Consider the following 19,930-nt stretch of genomic DNA (forward strand, 5'->3'; position numbering starts at 1 on the left):
AACAGGTGTTCTCGCTCTGTCTTTTTTATTTTCTCATAGCATCGTAAAGTTCATTGAAGTCCGAAACATCACGGTGCTTTGAGAAAACAAAAGAAAGCCTGGTTAAAGCGGACTTTTTTTCTCCTTTACGTGCTTGCAAAAGAGACTGTCGTATGCCGATGTTAGCTGACTGAAATTGAGAGGCGAACATTCTTCCTCTCAGAATACAAATGACATGGGTGAATTTACTTAGCCTCATTTAAAAATGAATACTCTTGCTTTTGTTGGGTATGTTGGGTAAATGCCTTATTTCCATACACCAAACTGACGTTAGCATAAAATAACCCTCCTGTTCTAAAGCATAGGCAACCTATGCCCCGACATACAGTCACTCCAACAGACCCGCACTCTGTCATACCGTCATTTCGACAACCCTCCACCCCGACATGCCCCCATTCCGACACCAATGAACCAGGACTAATCTTGAATGAGAGAGAGAAAGAGAGACAAAACCGCCATCCCATATTGGAGGGTATTTGGCGTAAAGCTCTGTGCCATTAGAGCGCGCAGAGCTTTACGCACACTGCTCTGTTGGCACGAGAGGGGGCCACATACGCCTGACCTCCTGCAGGTGAGAGCACGTGGAGGTGCCAGGTTAACGAGTGCGTAAAAGTCCGCAACTTTAAGTGCGCGCACGAGGAGAATGAGCGCTGCAGCTACCTCTTTATAAACTTTTATGAGTTTATTAACTTTTATGAGTCTTTAAGGGACCGACGCATTTCTGGGTCCCTGTGTAAGCCGCTCTGTCCTCTATGACCAGGTATAATTCTAATCTTTTAGCCCTTATTCATGAAAATATCCAGATTCCTAAATCATTGATCTTTTTGTGTCTCTATCTGACTGCGAGCCCGGCACCGGTTCACTGTCGCAACATACTGAGCTTTACAGCGCATTCTCGTGCGCCCTAGTCTTTACCAACAGGTAATGAATGTCTCCTGCTCCTGTCCATTCACAAAAATGTCCAAACTGTCACACAATTCAGTTTTTCGTAGTTTCTCTGCTTGGCCGTATCATTGCGCCTTGAGCCAAATGCGCATCACCTCCACCTGCAGTGTCACGTAACACCCCGTAACCTCTTCATTCATAAAGTTCCAAATTCTTACACATCTGTCCCTTGTAGCCGCGCTGCTCGGCTGCACTCGCAGTACCAGGACCTTTACGCACAGTGGTGCGCCTTCAACAATAGGATTCTGCCACTCCGACCAAGGGATAAAGAAATGTCGGAGTGCAGGGACGTTTGATAAAAAATGGAAATGCCACTACACTGACAATAACACGTCAATATCGGAGTGATGGTATGTCGGATCGGCAACTGTAAAGTTATGTTAGCTAGTAGCACTCACCTTCATAGTTGTAGGTGAAATTTTCAAAAAATAAACTGTGTCCGTTGTCCACTTTGGGGCGGGCTGTGATTCAATGTTGATCAATGAGACGATGTACGTTGGAAAAGGATATTTTCGGTAACTTTATAAGGGATGTAGTCTATGTAAACAACTTCAGTTCGTCCATCATGAGTTCAATCAACAGAGTGACAATTCACCGGAAGTAGGCATGCACAAAGGTCACAGAATGCGGAAGTACTACGTATCAGCGTGATAATAGTCTGTTCACAGGAAGAACAGCAGCCACAAGGGGCAGGGGGCGGGTTCTTTTGTAAGTGTGGCAGCTGCAAGTGTAGGCTCAGGATTGGCCAGGCGATAAACTAATCAGCTGGAAGTGCTCCAGGTGCCAGCTTGAATTGAATACACCAATCACAGCAGAGGCCTGGTAGTTTGAGTCATGCCCAACAGTGGGCTAACTGCGCTGACAACTTCACCTGAACAAACACATTCATAATTGTGAAGTCTGAACTGGCAGTATGTTTTTGTAGCACACACACACAGCGCATCATGATGCTTTTTGTATATAGGCCTAATCATATAAAAAAGTAACCACCAATTATGCCACCAAAAAGTCTGACTGACTCCTTAAAAACGCTTAAAGGTTGTATGGAGGATTTTTTTTTTATTTCAAATTGTCAATGAAAGTTTAAAATACCAGTACAGAGACGCAGCAGCCTCGTAATTATGATGACCAAAAAAAAAAAGAATGAAAATCTATCAACTGTGGACGTAGTGAGGCCAGATAAACATCAGCCAATAGAAAACAAGGCTACCTCATTTCCTATTGGCTGTTAGGTTGTCAATCAAACTCCCCACATTTCTAGTGTAACTGACTCGTCGGTGCGCGGGGATTATGTAGTTTATGCAGCAGTTTTTAGAGAATTTTTCCAACTGTAGCTTCCTCGCAATTCGCACAAAGTTTGTTGCGATGGCAGACGAGAATCAACGACCGGTTCGCTGTAAAAGAAAGTCAATTTTTGAGGTCGCTGAAAGAAGAAGAGAAGGGGAAAAGGAGCCAAGACAAACTGAGGTGATTCTTGGAGATTTCTTCCAGCAATTGGACGAATGAAGCAGATGAACGGTCTAAAAACTGATGCGCTGGTCGATAAATTATTTCTAAACAGGTCACTTCAACAGTAATTCTGAACATGCACTGGATGTAAACAAGCGTGATTTCTAGAGTAAAGAGGTGGGAGGAGATGTTTCTAGTGAAGGAGCGGTGGAGGAGGAAGGTGGTGTCACTCATGCACAACATTTGAAAAAGGACCGTCACTGTATGTCACTTCCCTTAAAAAAATCCTCTATACAACCTTTAAGTTCAGACGCACGCCTCACGTCTCCACTGCTCCTCCTGCCTGCTCCAATGTTCTCCGCGACCCCGCCTGGCACACACCTCTTTCCCTAAATAACACACGTGCTACCGGGCTTGTACCGGCCCAATGCTCTATGTTGTTACCGGCACACTGCCGTTAACCCACATCATTCCGCGCTCACCTCCGATCACCGCTGCCTCTAGTGTGCGCCACACCCTCTCTGCCGGAGTGTTCTAGTGTCGGAGTGTTTGTAGTAGTGGACCCGGGTCCGTCCGCACTCAGCTCGTGTCACCGACACCGCGGTGCCTCGCGCAGCAGCAACACGAAGATGAGCAGGGCTCGGTGAAGTCGGGCATTTCACTCAAACGCTCATGTAAACGAGTCTATCGCTCTAAATAGTGGTGCTGTTAAGGACCAAAAAAAAGTGCCCAATTGTTCATTTTTATGGTACAAGCATGAAACTTTGCCAGATTATTAATATCCTAGGGACCAACATTACATTTCAGAATATAGAAGCCAAGCCGACCCCGGAGCAGAGTATTGCGCATGACGCAAAATGGCCAACATGGAAACGAGGTTAGTAGCTAAATTATTTATGAAACCGCCTTTTTGGAAAATGATGTTAAATTATCACATAGGTTATAAAGAAGAATATGTATTCTCAATTTTCGATGCCATATGAGGAAAAAAAAGAACAACAAATTAGTTTCACAGGTAATGTTATCCCACTCTCACTGTTTATGTATTAAAAATGCTTATAAAAATATTTGAAATATATAAAAAAAAAAAAACATATTGGCAAATCCTGGTTTAAACCATATGTCTGATAGAGATATCAATATCCCAAAAGCCTATCCATACAGACAAAGGTGATGTTTCTTGCCAGTAGTAGTTTTGGAAGAGTAAGGGGCAGCATATATATAGAATAATTTATTTTAGGGATTATTATCATTTTAATCAGGTTGATTCTTCCTATTAGGGAGATGAACATTTTATTCCAGTTATTTAAGAGGAGTTTAATATTTTGGATCATTGGTTCTAGGTTAATGTGAGGGTTTCATCCTGCCCCTCCTACCCCTCCCTTCCCTGTTCTTTCTCTCCTTACCCTATTTGGTTTTCCTGGGCGGACCCCAATCACTCACCTGCTGAGCTCCACTCCTGATCCTCGTCAACTAATCATCTCCAGCAATAAAAGACCTGCTGATCTGCTCTCCAGTGCCAGATCGTTCCGTCAACCAAGTGGTGAACTACTCAGGCTTTTTTGTGTTTTTGAGCATTTTGATGGTTTTTGACTCTTACCTGTTTACTTTTGTCCGTTCCCCAGTTCAACCGTTTTGGAGCCAGCCTCATCCCGTTACCACCTGTTCCGCAAGCCTCTGGTCAGCCTCTTCACCATTGCACTTCAGCCAACCTGGACCTGTCCTACCTCCCCTGGAATCTATCCCCCTGTCCACGACTATTTTTTGTTAATAAATACTTTTGTTTCCCTCTGCATATTTGGGTCCGACCAGTGATTCCTTAACAGTTAAGTTGCATTATTTCCTCAAGATCTCTTGTAAGTTTAATTCCCAGATATGTCATGCCATTTGGTGCCAATCGAAATGGCCATTGAATACTGGATATATGAGGTGCTGTTGCTGAGATTGGCATTACCTCTGATTTAGACCAGTTGATTTTGTACCCAGAGATTTTAGAGAAATTATTAATCAGTGAAATTATGAGAGAGATGGTACCAGTGGGATTGGCTGAGACTAAAAGAAGATCATCAGCAAAGAGGAATATTTTGTGTTCCTCTTGGCCAGCATGTATCCCTTTAATGTTTGGATTGTTTCTGATTGCAATAGCTAGTGGTTCTAAGGCGATAGCAAACATGAGGGGAGAGAGCGAACAGCCCTGTTTTGTGCCTCTGAAGAGACTGAAGTGGGGGGAAGAGATCCCGTTGCTTAAAACAGAGGCAGTAATATTTTTTTTGTGAAGTAAATTAATCCAGGTAAGAAATGTAGGTCCGAATCCAAATTTCTTCATTTTGTATATTGGGTAGCCCCATTCAACCCTATCGAAGGCCTTTTCCGCATCTAAGAAGGCCATGACAGTGTTAGGGTCATTTTTAGATTTATGTATAATATGAAGGAGCCTTCAGAAGTTGTCTGCAGAGGACTGCCCCTTAACAAAGCCTACTTGATCTGGATGTATGATTGTAGGAAGTATTTCCAAGTGAAATAGGTTTATAGTTACCGCACTGCTGTGAATCTCTTCCCTTTTTATTTATTACTGTAATCAAATTTGTACTCAGACTCTTTTAACAAATACAGCTGGAAATATAAAGACATTTTATTGAGTCGCCAATGGCTATGGAAGTCCAGTTTATTAAACTGAGGCTTGTCTGGCTGCACACCAAAACTTTATTTGAACAACTCATATTATTAAAAATATGAATACATCTGTTTTATAGAGTGCTTCTCGCAGTAACTCAGACACTTCACAATACAAAGGACAGGACAAACAATCTCAAGTAGTGAGATAACAGTAATATTTGGGGGTTAGAGGCTATGAGGAAAAGGTGATCTTTGAGCTATTTTTTGAAGGTGGTTAGTGAGTGAGAGTTTCAGAGAGTTCCAGAGGGTTGGGCCAGCAAAGGCAAAGGCTTGGTCTCGCAAGGTCTGGTGCACTGATTTGACTGTGGAAGTGAGAAGGTTTTAGTCAGCTGATTGGAGTCTGCAGGACGAGTGGTGGGGATGGAGGAGGTCAGTGAGGTATGGAGGGGCCTAGTTTGAGGCCATAATGTGCTTATGACGAGTCATAACCAATTGACATAACAGAACAGAAGAGTCTATGATGGAGTATATGAAAATTCTTCCCAAAACGGAGACATTTTTGCTTTCTTTCTTAGAAGCTGAGGTTCATCAAATACTTCTGCTTTTCCCAGAAACACATGCTAAAATGCTGATACTGGAGATATCACTTCTGTACACATTGTATTTCCTTTGACATTTATTGCCACAGCACAGTGCTCATTTCTGTGTTTGCATACCTCTGGGGTTAAGCCTCACTTCCATGCAGCATTTAATAATCAACCACAGGGAACCCACACAACCCTTACATTTTAGGAAAACAGTCACATGGCCTCCTTAATGCTTTGGAGTCTAGAAAAAAATAATTGTTCAGCATTACAAAATTGATAACTAAGCAAATTAGACTATATGAAAGGGATTATGCAATATTTTTTATGCCAGCCTTGTTTTCATGTAGTCCATTTTGTGACATGCGCAGTTTTCAGCTCCAGTGTTAAATGAGACTTAGTTCCACATCCAGAAATATGGGGGTATATAGTGTAGCGGACCAAGTTGTAGTTGAGTAGTAGACCACGAATCTTTAGAGAAGAGGGACAAACGTGTCCCTTTTCTTTATTGAGTAAGAACAGGTCCAAAAGTCCAGGAACCAGGCCAATTTATAACATGACATGGGGTTAAGGGGCATGATCCATGCGCACAAATGTCACAGCCAATTCTGTGGCTTATGTAATCTGGCAAAGTTCCATGCATGTATCATAAAATCTAACTATTTTGGTCCTTAACAGCTCCACTAAAATGCACATATATGGCGACCATAGGCTGTATGGTGGCCACAGATGACAGCACGTTATGCAGGTTTAATTATTATAGGCTTCATTTATGTTAAGTGCTAAGCTACTTAGAGTCAGATCACAGAAACAATAACCTACTCTTTACCTTACAAACTTTATTACAATGGTAAAAAATTTATAAGTCTGAAAAAAAAAAAAAGGTTTAAACAGGGTACTTACTCTTTTATGCAGTGCATGGACTAGTGCTGTATCTCCACGAGCTCCTCTGTCTCTGCTCTTCTTAACTGAATGTGTGCAGTGTGCAAACGTTTGAAAGTACAACATTTACATGTAATATCCTCCCATTTACAGTAAAGCATTAACTAATTGTAATTTACAATAGGCTGTTGTAGAAAAAGGTCTTATTAACGTAATGATTTTCTGTCCCACAATGCATTGCAATCTACAGTTATGACATGTAATATGTGAAAGCAAGAAACTATTGTAAAAAATTACTGTAGAAACCACAGCAATTTGTTACAGTTGTTACTGTGTCCTCTCGAAGTTTTTATACCAAATACCACCAGAAAAGATTTGATTTATGAGTACCACAAGACCGAGACTAAATAGGCTAATATAACAGGACTGTTCCAGTTCTAATTAGGCTAAACCAGGTCTAATCAACTGAACATTTGTATTAGAATAGGAGTTCACTGTGATAAGCAATATTGGGGATGTTTTCAAATAAGCGCACTCATCAATCCATATGGTGCACCTTTTGAGTTTCACTTTGTCTGCCCATTGTGATCTGATTTTTACAGTTTCCCTTTACATGGCCAAAATAGCCCATGTGGTTTAATCATTAATCATTTAATCTATTTAATCATGACGACACACAAAGGAAAAAGCGGCCCAAGGTTATCATTGTTTACCATATGGAGTACCTGTGGCTTTATTTCCATGTTTTTGCAGTCACACATATTAAGATAAAAACTTACATTAAATATGCATAGGTGCACATATCGACAACTCTCACACGGAGACTACTGAGATCAGGTGCAATTGTCAAGACCATAATAACAAAGTGTACCACATAGGCTAGTATAAAAACAACTCTTTCTGTATCACCTAGCCCTACTTATAAATCTCAAACTGGGGTCAGAGTACTTTTCTCTGTTGCAACAGCACAAGAGTAACCTACTAAAACTAGCAAAAACATTTTAAGATGATAAACCTGCTTGATATTTGCTCAAACTAAAAAACTCTCAAGTTGTTAATATATGCTTGTGTTAATCTATGCTTTGGTGGGACTAGGGAGATATGGTGACGCATGCGCACAACGTGCCTGCTTCTTCAAAAAAGCGCAACTGCGGAGGGAGAGAGAGGGATTCGGTCAGCAAATTCCTCTCTGTCTTCAAGCAGCTGAAACACCTGTTGCGGTAAGGAGATATATATATATATATATATATTTTTTTTTTCGTTTTGTTTTGTTTTTAATAACTTTGTAATTTGTGCAAACTAAATGATTTTGTATTTGGGATGCACTGTTGACTTTATAATAATGATGTGAACAATGACTTCCAACTTCCAAACTTGTTTATTCTTAATTCATAGATAAATTATATTAATTTCTCGAGTCTAAGTGATGGGTACAAAAGGTTTTTGGCATACTTTGTCATTGTTGAGAAGAACAGTTGAAAAATAAGGGAACTGCTATGATCTCTGCCATCATTTACCCCAGCACTGATCATCTTTTATTTATGCTGGCATGAGAAATAAAATGTCATATTTCTTTAGGTATTTTAATCAGAATAGTGCATATTAATCAATGTGTCAGGAGATAGGTTCAGATGAAATATGAGATAGCACAATAAATACATTTCCCCAGTTGTCCTAAATTGAATTCAACTTTCAATTTCAAAAAACATACTTTATTTGACATTACAAGACAAATTGCCCAACATGAGTTTATTCTAACCTATACCACGTGTTTCCACTTTACAAAATATGTTGAAAATATTTCTTTCATTCATAATATCTAAGACTAATTATGCAAAACTACCAAATATAGTTATGTAATCTTATCAGGACTTAACAAAACAAACTCCACATTGTTTTTCTGGCAGTGACTGATCCTGCAGCAGCTGTCTTTCAACTGTTTGTGTATGAGGACAAGGACACCCAACCGCTTTGAGGATATTTAGAGGTTCAATAGTAGACATTTATCATTCTGAACAACATATTTTTGCAATAGTTAGGATTATGTCATGCTTTCTGCATTTCCATAAAACGGGAATCTTCTTATTATTTTAACCCTCATTTAATCACACTTGAAACTGTATTTCTACTTTTTAGTTATAACTGAGTAAGAACATAAAGTGTTGGTCTTCTACATGAGAATAATTATGTCTTCTCTACCAATTCTGCTAACTTCAGAGTCAGATGTGGAAGCTGCACAGATCATTAAAGGTGCACTGCACAACTTTTCTGGTGGAGGGTCCGCTATCTCTTTGTCTCCATGGAGGTGTTATTGACTTCCCTGGAATGTTCCGTGGTATGATATTAAATATACCCATCTAACATTTATTCATTACCAGTGTTTCTTTTACTCAAAAATACAATAATTTCTTCCGTGAATAGGGCGACTCTCCATAGATCTGAATTGTAATGTAGCGTAGTGCTGTAACCTACTTGTCTCCCTTGTGATAGATTGGTATATACTGTGGAATATTCTGAAAAAAGCAATAACATTTCCACGGACACATCAGGTGGTGGACCCTTCACTGGAAATGTTAAGCAGTGGACCTTTAAGTTCAACATAATGCAGTTTAATATAATATATATTATAATATATAATATAATATAAGTGTCAAAATATATAGTATATATCACTGTTCAAAGCCTCTGTGCATGTTGTAATCATGCTGCACTAAACAGTGTGATTTGGTGATTTTGAGCTTTCAGAGATTAGATTATTAGTAGCCTGTTTATAAGTGTTTATCTGTGAAAAGCTGCCAGTTGGCTGCTGACATGGCATTGTGTGACGCAGGCAGAGATTTACAACAATTACAGTGGTAAGGGTTCACACGTGTTAAAATGAATAGGCCCATATTATGCTATTTAATGATCTATGGTATAATATTTCCTCTTCAGAAACATACCCGGTGCTGTGTTTTGTTTTCTTCACTTTTAATTAACACCAAAATCCTGCATATTTAGGCTGAGTACTTCTCTCAAACAGAAAACACTTTGTTCCACCTTATGATGTCATGTGGTAATACAGGAAGTGCCTCACATTTTGAGCTTTGGAGGTGTAGACAACAATAAAGGATTACTTAAACATGTGTGAATGTAACAAAATACAACATTCTTACAAGGCTTAAAGTTCACATGACTAAAAACATAATAACTGTCTATACTATACAATGCCCTGCCCTGTAAAGGTATAATAAGAAAAAAAATAACAACAGTATAAATTATTTTTAGACATTTGCAGGCCTGTTTTACAACTGAATTAGCGTGGAGTGTAATCACATTTATGCAGTTCCCTCTTCACAAATAAAACTAAATTTCTTTCCTTTAAGCTGTTAGTAAGCCCAAATAGCCAAGAACTGATTTGGTAAAATGTGCAAATATATAGGCCCTGTATATCACCTAATAACCTAATACAAATACACATGTTTTTAGAGCCATCGCCAGACCATGGAGGAAGTATCTGTAGCTGAATCCCCCTCCTTGAGCTTTAGCCTGGGGGACTATGCAGTGTTTTCCATCATGTTGCTGGTTTCAATGGTGATCGGACTGTACCAGGCTATAAGGAAGCCAGCGGCCGGAGGTGCCAGTGCAGAGGACTTCTTCACAGGAGGTCGGAGTTTGCCTGCTGTCCCCGTTGGCCTGTCACTCTGTGCTAGCTTCATGTCTGCCATCCAGGTCCTGGGGGTCCCCTCGGAGTCCTCACGTTATGGATTTAAGTTTCTCTACATGTGCCTGGGCCAAAGCATAAACTCTCTACTCACAGCACTGCTCTTCCTGCCTGTGTTCTATCGTCTCAACATCACCAGCACCAACCAGGTCAGCTGTATTCTGATATGAAATCTTTCAATCATCATAAATGTTGAATTCAGTTAAATTAGTATGGATTGGACAAGATCTTGACAAGATCCTGCACATGTTCACACACATAAGGAAAATTATCTCATGAGATTTTTGCCTATTTGCCTTGGATTTAAAAAAGGGGTTAACTTTGCTGTAATACCAAAAAGCAGTGCTACAATGACAGCAAAACTATCCTTTTAAATGTGCATTGCGCAACTTTTCTGGTGTAGGGTCCGTCAGCTGCTTGTCTCCATGGAGATGTCATTGCTTTCCCTGGCATGTTCCACAGTATGACACTGAACAATCCAACCTTACATCTATTAAATTACAGGTGATTTTATAGCTCTGACGCATTCTGACGGTTATCGGGTTTGCCTCTCCACAGATGTGACTTGTAACTTGGTCTGGTTTGGTCTCCATGAAAATAGCAATGTTTAATACCATACTGTATATCAAACATTCCAGATAAGCAATTCCCATCTCTAAAAGTTAGCATAAACACATTTTTTTTGGCAATAAACACTACTAACTACTGATTTTATTTATTTATGTATGTATATATGTATTTATTTATTTATTGAAAATGTAGTCATGTACAAACTTGTCAATTTTCTCTCAAGATAAATAATAGATTGGTGCATTATACTTAAAGGTGCACTGTGTAACTTTTCTGGTGAAGGGCCTGTCACCCCTCTCATATATTGGATTTATCTATATCCTTCGAAACAAGCAAGTGACACCACCGCGCCAAGTTACAGGTCAAATCTGTGGAGAGATAACACTGCTCACCGTAAGAAAGCCTGCTTTCAAATGATACTAGATATGATATTTAATGCCATACTGTGGAATATTCCTCAAAGCAAAAACATCATGGAATCTTGCTGAATCTTCACCAAAAAAGTTCTATAGAGTGCCATTTAGTTTGATCATTGTCTTTGTATCATCCAAGATGTAATTAGCCAGTAATTTGTATGGACTTTTATATTTATTTATAGTATATTTATATATATTTATATAATATTAATATTATGCAAAACAAAACCTAAAATAGACAAACAATAGACAATATAACCCTCTTATACCTCACCCCTCTCTACGCACCAAAGTCAAGTCTGGTGAAGTATATTTTAGACAGATTCAGTCCTAGTTTAACCCTAACCCTGAAATAGTCCTGCCATAGTCCTGGTTACAGGTGCATTGTGTAACATTTTTGGTTAAAATACATTTCATAGTATTAAACCTTACCATCTTCATGGAGACCAAACCAGACCAAGTGACAGGTCAGGTCTGTGGAGAGGCTACCCCGCTCACAGACAGAATGCATGTTTTTCTAGGTGTTTTTAAGCTATAAAACCACTTGTAATTGAATAAATGTAATGTACTGCTGTTTAATGTCAGACAGACCCACTCCCCAACCCAAACGCTAACCCAAAGTATCTGGAGATATTTGGAAACACAAATATTTTCTTAGATGGTACTTAGATGATGTGAAGAGTTTGAGATTTACTGGAATATACAGTACATACCCCTGTAGTAGTCTTGTTATAAAAAAAAAAAAAAAAAGCCCCAACAGGAATTCTATATCTATAGTTCAGCCTGCACCTGTGTTCCACCACACTGCATAGTGATTGTGCATGAGTGATTAAAGGAGGTGAAGAAGGATGAGAGACAGATATTAACTTCACCTGTCTTTCTGTCTGTCTCAGTATCTGCTCATGAGATTTGGCCGTGGGATGCAGCTTCTGGGTAGTGTCCAATTCCTCTTGGCTACAGTAAGTCGATATTTGCTCCTCCTTTACATGCAAATTCCTATCACAGAAACAAAACAGTTGCAAATTACCCAACACAAGCCGAAACTAAATAATGATAAAGATGTTTTTTTAGGTAGTTGTTTTTGCATACATTTTCAATAAGTTTGTCTTTACAGCTGCTTTATACAGGGATTGTCATATACGCACCTGCTTTGATTCTCAATGAAGGTATGTGCTACATCTGGTCTATACAAGTATGGGTAGCATGGTTGACCAAAATGAATAATTAATATTTTGGGTGGGATTATCAATTCATTTATGCACTCTTTCAAAAATGAGCTATAGGCCTATTGATACTTTTAAATCTTTTTAGACATAATTTGCTAATGTGTTCATGTATGTTTCTGTGGCTGCTGAACATTCCACCATAGAGATGCATGTAGAACACAAAGTTTCAATATAGGGTGTGTTCATGTGACAGCAACATTCTTGAATTCCTATAGTTTAAAATGAAGCTGGGGGTCAGGTCAGAATTCTGTGGTGGAATTTGCAGTTAAAAGTTTAGATTAGATATTTGCCCAGATTTATAAATGGTTGGGGGTCTGTCACCTGCTTGTTTCTATGGAGATGTTATTGCTCTGCCTGGAAAGTTCCACAGTATGACATGAAACAGCTCTACCTTACATGTGTTTAATAACAGGTGGTTTTATAGGTCAAAAATACCTACAAAGACAGGCATTCTGACTGTGAGTGGGTTGCCTTTCCACAGATCAGACCTGCAAATTGGTCTGGTTTGGTCTCCATGAAGATTGAAAGGTTTAATACCATACTGTGAAACATTCCTGATAAAGCAATAACATCTCTATGAAGAAAACCATTTGACAAACCGTCCACCAGAAAAATCGCAGAATGCACCTTTAACCCATAAAATCAATATAAGCCCGTGCCCTCCATCTAAAACATAACTTTCTACAACATGAAAGCAATTTTTTAGTAAATGTCTCTTGATTGAAGGTCTAGTTATGCACAAAAAGTGTGCATAGTGTATATTTCATTTTGTTTTGTAAGGATTAAACATGAAATTAAATATTTGCTCCTCAATTTTAGCCACTGGCCTCAATTTGTGGTTGTCTCTGTTTTCTACTGGTATCATATGCACGGTGTACACCACGCTGGTAAATGCAGTTTTGTAGATATAGATTAACTTTCCTGGTGTGTATTAGCAATCTCAATCTCTGTCTTTGTAACAGGGGGGCATGAAGGCTGTTATTTGGACAGATGTGTTCCAGATTATAGTCATGTTGTCAGGTTTTATCGCCATTTACATCCAGGGCACTGTTCTGGTTGGTGGTCCTGGGCGCGTACTGGAGATCGCCTACAACGGATCTCGTATTAATTTCGACGAGTAGGTCTTTTTCTGTCTATAACATAAACAAAACAAAATTATTTCAAACTCTTTCATCATTGAATGTTTTGATTTAAAAGTAATTTGATGTTATTTTACAGTTTTGATGTCGACCCCCGTAAGCGCTACACTTTCTGGAGCCTGACTGTAGGGGGCGCTATGGTTTGGCTGTCTATGTATGGAGTAAACCAAGCTCAAGTTCAGCGATATATCTCCTGTCGAACAGAAAAAGATGCCCAGTGGTAAAAATAATAATAATTGGGGCTGGGAATCGTTGGTTTCCTCATGATTTGATACAACACAATGTACGACACATGGCTCGGGATAGGATATTATCACGATAGGGCAATACACATGATAATCGATATAGTGCTCTATGATACATTGCTGTTTTTTAAAGGAGCATTGTGCAATTTTTCGAGTGGAGGGTCCATTACCTGCTTGTATTCATGGAGATATTGCTTTGTCTAGAATATTCCATGGTAAAGATTAAACCTATCTATCTCAAAGGAGACAATTATATTATATTAATTACATTACAGGTGAGATCTAAGGAGAGGCAACACTGTTCACAGAGAGAATTGTTGTATTTTTACACCTGTAAGAATAAATGCTAGACTGATGTGTGTAATGTCACACCATGGAACATTTCAGGCAAAGCAATAACATCTTCATGCAGACAAGCAGGTGTCGGGGCCCCCACCAGAAAAGTTGTGAAATGTATCTTTAAGAACCAAACACATTTTAGCAACAATATTTCTTTGTTAAATCACTACCTATAGATAGTTAATATGAAATATGTCTATTTTTATCATCAAACAAGTTTCCTTCCACTAAATAAGCTACAAAATTGTAGTGTGGTCACAAAAAATTGCTGAAGAATACAAACAGTACACGATATATTGATACACTAATATTTTTGCATATAATAATACATTTTATTATAAAAGTAAGCAAAAGCATTATTATAGAACAGTAAAAACATACAGTTAAAAACTATAGAGTTCAAGCAGGACAGTGCAGCTGTGGTCTGGTGTTGTGGTGGAGTAAACAGGCAGGCTAAACAGGTGCATTTTGAATTTTTGGTGAGTGAAAATTGCTTTTTGTTGTTCTATAATATGCTTGATTCTTTCAGCAATTACTTAGGCCTATCTAGCTGTTGTGTTTTTATTAATTACATTCCAGTGATCACATATATTTACATAATCACATTTAGACTCAAACATTTATGTGGAAAAGGAAATTGAAAATAGAAATTTACTTCTGTAACATTGGTGGACTTTGATTGTTGAGCTCCATATCCTTGAGCTTCTTCAGGTCATTTGTGTATGTGTTGAATTTTGTTTGTTTGTTTTTTTTTCCTCATAATTACAGAGCTTTAAATTGTATATGAAATGATAAAACTGAGGTGTTAAAAAGCAGTTTACTAAAAGTCTGCAGGGAGTTCATATATGAACTACAAGTATAGGCTTGAATACAGTATTGTCTTTTAATAACATTCAGTGGTTTATTTTGCAGGGCCCTTTTTGTGAACCAGGTGGGCTTGTGCCTTATCGTGAGCAGTGCAGCAACTTGTGGGATTGTCATGTTTGCTTATTACATTGAGTGTGATCCTCTTCAGTCTGGGAGAATTGCCTCACCTGATCTGGTACATTTACTGTTGGAAATAGGTTCACACTGAAGGTCCTTATTCAAAATTGACTTGTGAGCTTTAAGTCATGTTATAATGTTCTTACCTTCTCAGAAACGTACCTGGAGTTGTGTTTTGTTTCATTCACATATAATCCTTTATTATTAGTCTGTCTACATCTCCAAAGCTTAAAATGCTCTGTTCCACCTTGTGATGTCATGAAGCAGTAGTTTTCAAGTTAACAGCTGCCTTTACCTTTTGTTCAGTAGAGAAATCATTTAACTTATTCTAACACACAGTGGAGCATTTCCTATATTACTGCATGACAACAGAAGGTGGAAAAGACGGTCAAATTCCACTTGAGAGAGCAACTCAGGCTAAAGGGTTTATGGGTTAAACATGTGTGAATGAAAAAACACAACTCCAGGTATGTTTGTGATGATGAAATAACATTATAACATTATAACATTAAAAAAAAAAAAAAAAGCATAATACTACTGTGGTTAATGTCTCTGTCATTACTGGGCCTAAACCCCTTAAATAGTTTTCTCTGGTCATGTTTTTTCATAATATCTCAGAAAATGGTGCCATTATTCAAAAACAAAGAAGAGATAGTAGTCATTTGAAATTGCTATATACTTTGTGGACACCATTCTTGAAAAATAAAGATAAGGTTCAACATTTGTCTAACTTTGAACAATTCTTTAAAAAAAAAACAATACTTGCTCTTGAAGGTGCATTGTGCAACTTTTCTGGTGGAGGGTCTGTCATCTGCTTGTCTTAAAGGTTATTTCTTTGCCTGGAATGTTCCATGGTATGACATTAAATACATCTATCTATCATTTATTTGTTACGTATGTTTCTATTGCTCAAAAATACAATAATCTCTCTCTGAATAGGGTGGCTTCTCCACAGATCTGACTTTTAATGTAACTTATAGTTGTCACCCTTGAGATAGAAAGGTTTAATTTCTACCATGGAACAGGCTGCAGATCCTCCACTAGAAAAGAAATAAAATGCACGCTTAAAGTGCATTTATGTGGAATGTGAAATATGACCAAATGTGACCAATATGACAGATGTCATGAACTCAGTTCAACCTAGGATGGTTCCATAATGCAGGTTATCCTGTTTCGCTAAAACCCATTAATATGTAAATTTACCAGTCTCTTTATTTACTGCAATTATATACAGTTAATTAGAATAATGCCTGGCTCTCTTCTTTTGCATATTGAAGTATATGCCAAATTTTGTGTTGGAAATCTTTGATGGCTATCCTGGTTTCCCCGGGCTTTTTTTGGCTTGCGCATACAGTGGAACACTAAGGTAATGAGTGACATAAGACTAAGAGATAAGACTATATTTTGAACTGCATTTGACTAAAAATCATAATGTTTTTTATTTTTTTTAATTTTCATTTTTTGTTTGAAGTACTGCCTCCACCAGCATCAATGCCATGGCAGCTGTCACAATGGAGGATATCTTGCGACCTCATTTACCCAATATTACACAGTCAAACCTAGTTCTAGTTTCCAAGGCTCTGTGTAAGTACCTAATCCACATTCCTTTGTTTGATTAACTCTGACACACTGCCTTGTCTGCTTAATTAATTCATTTTATTAAAGCCCTTTTGTATGGAGTTGGCTGTATTTCAGTTGCTGCTCTCTCCTCATTCTTGGACTGGGGAGTGCTTCAGGTATCACATTTTATTTGAAATAACCATATACAGTGTTTGTTAAACTGGTGGTAATTTAAAATGTCAATAACAAATGCATTAAAGTTTTTGTTTTGTTTTTTCCCACATGGTTTTGTTTTACATCCAGGGATCCTTTACAGTGATGGGGGTTGTCAGTGGTCCATTACTGGGAGTTTTCCTTTTGGGCATGTTTGTCCCAGCAGCAAATAAGTTGGTAAGAAAATTAACATATGTATATAATATAAATATATATACATTGGATATTCATCTTGTCATAAAGTATAATGCAAGGCTAACACGTTACTTACACTTGTAGGAAAATGTTCAGGACAGTTAAAGGTCCTATATTATGCAAAATTTACTTTTGTGAGCTTTAAGCCATGTTATAATGCTGTTACCTCCAAAACATACCAGGAGTTGTGTTTTATTTCATTCACACTCTTGAGTTACCCTTTTAGTCTGTCTACATCTGAAAAGCACAAAATGCTCTATTCCAACTTGTTCAATGCATGTGATGGGTCTTTTATGAATGAAACTTTTAGTCTACAATTTACATTTATTTTACTTCGATGTACACATTATATTACTATGTCTCAAATTTTTAGTTTTTTTCTTTTTTACATTCTTATGAGTACTCAGTGGTTTCCATTAATAAACTGTGCAATAAATTGGCATTAAAAATAACACTTTTTGATTGTTGTTGAAGTTGGTTTATTTAATCTTTAATCGGCCCATTGAACTGGTATTACATATTATATATATATTATATTATATTATATATATTATATATATATAAATATATAATATATATATATATATATATATATATATATATATATATATATATATATATATATATATATATATATATATATATATATATATATATAAATAATTATTTATTTCCCTGCCTGGGCCACCACAGTTTTATAAGAGGGAAACTCTCCATATTACAGTCTGGTCCTATCTTTAGCCTACTTTCTTGTGTAGTAAAACTGCCTTAAGTATAGTTTATTGGACCTATCCATTGACACTTATCTGTAAACCCTACTCTACTCAACCTGTGATGTCTTTTTATAATCTGTTACACAATTTTCAGGGAGCTCATTTAGGCATCATAGCAGGATATTGCGTCTCTGTGTGGCTGGCTGTTGGTTCTACTTTGTACCCTCCGAGTCCACAGACGATGGGAGTTTTACCAACCTACACCGACCACTGTGCATCCACCAACATCTCACTCACCCTCACCTCCAGCTCCAGCTCCACCAGGCTACAGCCCAAAGAGCACGGGTCAGATGTTCAAACTGTAACAGGAATTAAACTACTACTCTCCTCTTTACTTTTCTCCTACTTTCTCTCTTTACTTTTTATTTAATACATTTTATTATTACTATTATCTTTTAATTGCTTGGCTTTATTTCATTTTTCATAATATCTGGATTTGACATTGATTAAAGGTGCATTGTGTAACTTTTCTGGTGGAGGGTCCATCACCTGCTTGTTTCTATGGATATGTCATTGCTCTACCTGGAATGTTCCACAGTGTGACATAAAACAGCTCTACATTTATTCAATTACAGGTGGTTTTATATCTCAAATATACCTATAAAAGCAGGCATTCTGACTGTGAGTGGGGGTTGCCTCTCTACAGATCTGACCTGTATCTTGATCTGATTTGGTCTCCATGGTCTCCAAAAATTGTGATTCGTAAATTTTGTATGAATATACTGTGATTCCTCAATAAAAATATTTATTTAAAAAAAGGATTGGAACTACTAACTTGTTTTTAATTTCTCTAGGGGAATCCATAACTTCTACTCCATGTCCTACCTCTACTTTGGAGCCATGGCAACAAGTTCTGTGGTCTTAATAGGGCTGATTGTGAGTTATGCAACAGGTATGAAACTACTACTACCAAAGTTGCATCAAATTTAATATGTTTAAGTTCAATAAAACAAAACCGCTCAGTATCACAAATGAATTATGCAAAGAGGTCATAAAGATAGAAACCTAGCTAAATGCTGGCTAAGCGCTGAACTTGACTGTAAAAGTCCAGCTTGGTTGCAGGAACAACCCGTCTGTGTTTGTCTTTGACATATACTTTATCATTATTGTTGTTATCCTTTACATGGGCTTATGTCATGCTATTTAAAATCATTCCAAAGAAATGTAAATCTAGTCAAAAGGAAGCAAAGTAGATAAATTAGAAATGAAATTATCACAATGCCTTTCTTTTTATTGCATCCCCACACAAAACTATCTGCTAGTATGTTTTGCTTTTTTTCAGTTGCTTTGACACTAAACTCAAAATTTTGGCACAAATTCAAAACTTGCTACTGAAGAAGTAAATACTCATGTTTAAGTTCATGTTGGCACAACTTCATATCCACTTTCAAGCCTTAACTCTCATATCAAAACTAGAAAACACTCACAAAAGTGGATTTATAATTGCTATATCAATTTAATAGCTTCCTTTATAATTTATTACTTTGCACTGACAATGACAATCAAATTGTTTTCCCACAATATTGTATTGTAAATACTTTCTTTTTACAGGGCCTACAAAGAGAGACCAAATCAAAGAAGGTTTGTTATGGTGGGACTTGAACAAAAATAAAGCTGATGTCCTTTCAGATCCCAATGTAAGTTAAACCTGTTAAACTCAGGCCTATTATATTTATTATATTGAATTAACCCCTTCTCTCTTCAAAGACAAATGGGCAGATATTTCCTTCTTTTCTTCATAACACACGAGAAAGGCTACATCTTCCTTTAAGCAAGACAAAAAATACAACGGTAAAAACATACATAATGCTCAGATCAAATCTATTATCAATTTAATTATTCTGCTGTTATTTAATACAGAAAACATGTTTTTGTTTTTTAAAGACTGAAAAGACAACACAGTCGCAACTTTTTAAGAAGAGACTTCACCAGGGGAATAACACCAGAGATGGGGCTCAAGATTGTACAATGGTCATGTTAGAACACATTAGTTAAAATGTATTAAGCATAATGTGCACCATGTAACTTTTCTGGTGTAGGGTTCGCCACCTT

The 19,930-nt window shown here is 37.5% G+C and overlaps 1 protein-coding gene across 1 annotated transcript; it reads left to right on the forward strand.

The window, feature by feature from the left end:
• The first annotated feature begins 7,617 nt into the window (after positions 1-7,617).
• Positions 7,618-19,873, forward strand: slc5a5 (solute carrier family 5 member 5). Its single transcript, XM_020924767.2, has 17 exons — positions 7,618-7,735; positions 9,984-10,367; positions 12,098-12,163; positions 12,319-12,370; positions 13,250-13,317; positions 13,393-13,547; positions 13,649-13,789; positions 15,066-15,195; positions 16,415-16,503; positions 16,609-16,721; positions 16,803-16,873; positions 17,001-17,087; positions 17,973-18,163; positions 18,673-18,770; positions 19,430-19,515; positions 19,586-19,669; positions 19,763-19,873. The coding sequence occupies exons 2-17, from the start codon at positions 9,999-10,001 to the stop codon at positions 19,871-19,873; spliced, it is 1,911 nt and encodes a 636-aa protein (XP_020780426.1). The 5' UTR covers positions 7,618-7,735; positions 9,984-9,998.
• The last annotated feature ends 57 nt before the right edge of the window (positions 19,874-19,930 follow it).

Source organism: Boleophthalmus pectinirostris, unplaced genomic scaffold (genome assembly GCF_026225935.1).
Source record: "Boleophthalmus pectinirostris isolate CB_2022bp ecotype Guang Dong unplaced genomic scaffold, ASM2622593v1 HiC_scaffold_7, whole genome shotgun sequence".
In the NCBI taxonomy this organism is placed as follows: Eukaryota; Metazoa; Chordata; class Actinopteri; order Gobiiformes; family Gobiidae; genus Boleophthalmus; species Boleophthalmus pectinirostris.

Excerpts from the sequence above, each read along its gene's own strand:
- slc5a5 (XM_020924767.2), top strand. The coding sequence starts at position 9,999 with ATGGAGGAAGTATCTGTAGCTGAATCCCCCTCCTTGAGCTTTAGCCTG. Across the intron at positions 12,164-12,318 it reads TCCAATTCCTCTTGGCTACA|CTGCTTTATACAGGGATTGT; the intron begins GTAAGTCGATAT and ends TTGTCTTTACAG. Across the intron at positions 13,318-13,392 it reads GCACGGTGTACACCACGCTG|GGGGGCATGAAGGCTGTTAT; the intron begins GTAAATGCAGTT and ends TCTTTGTAACAG.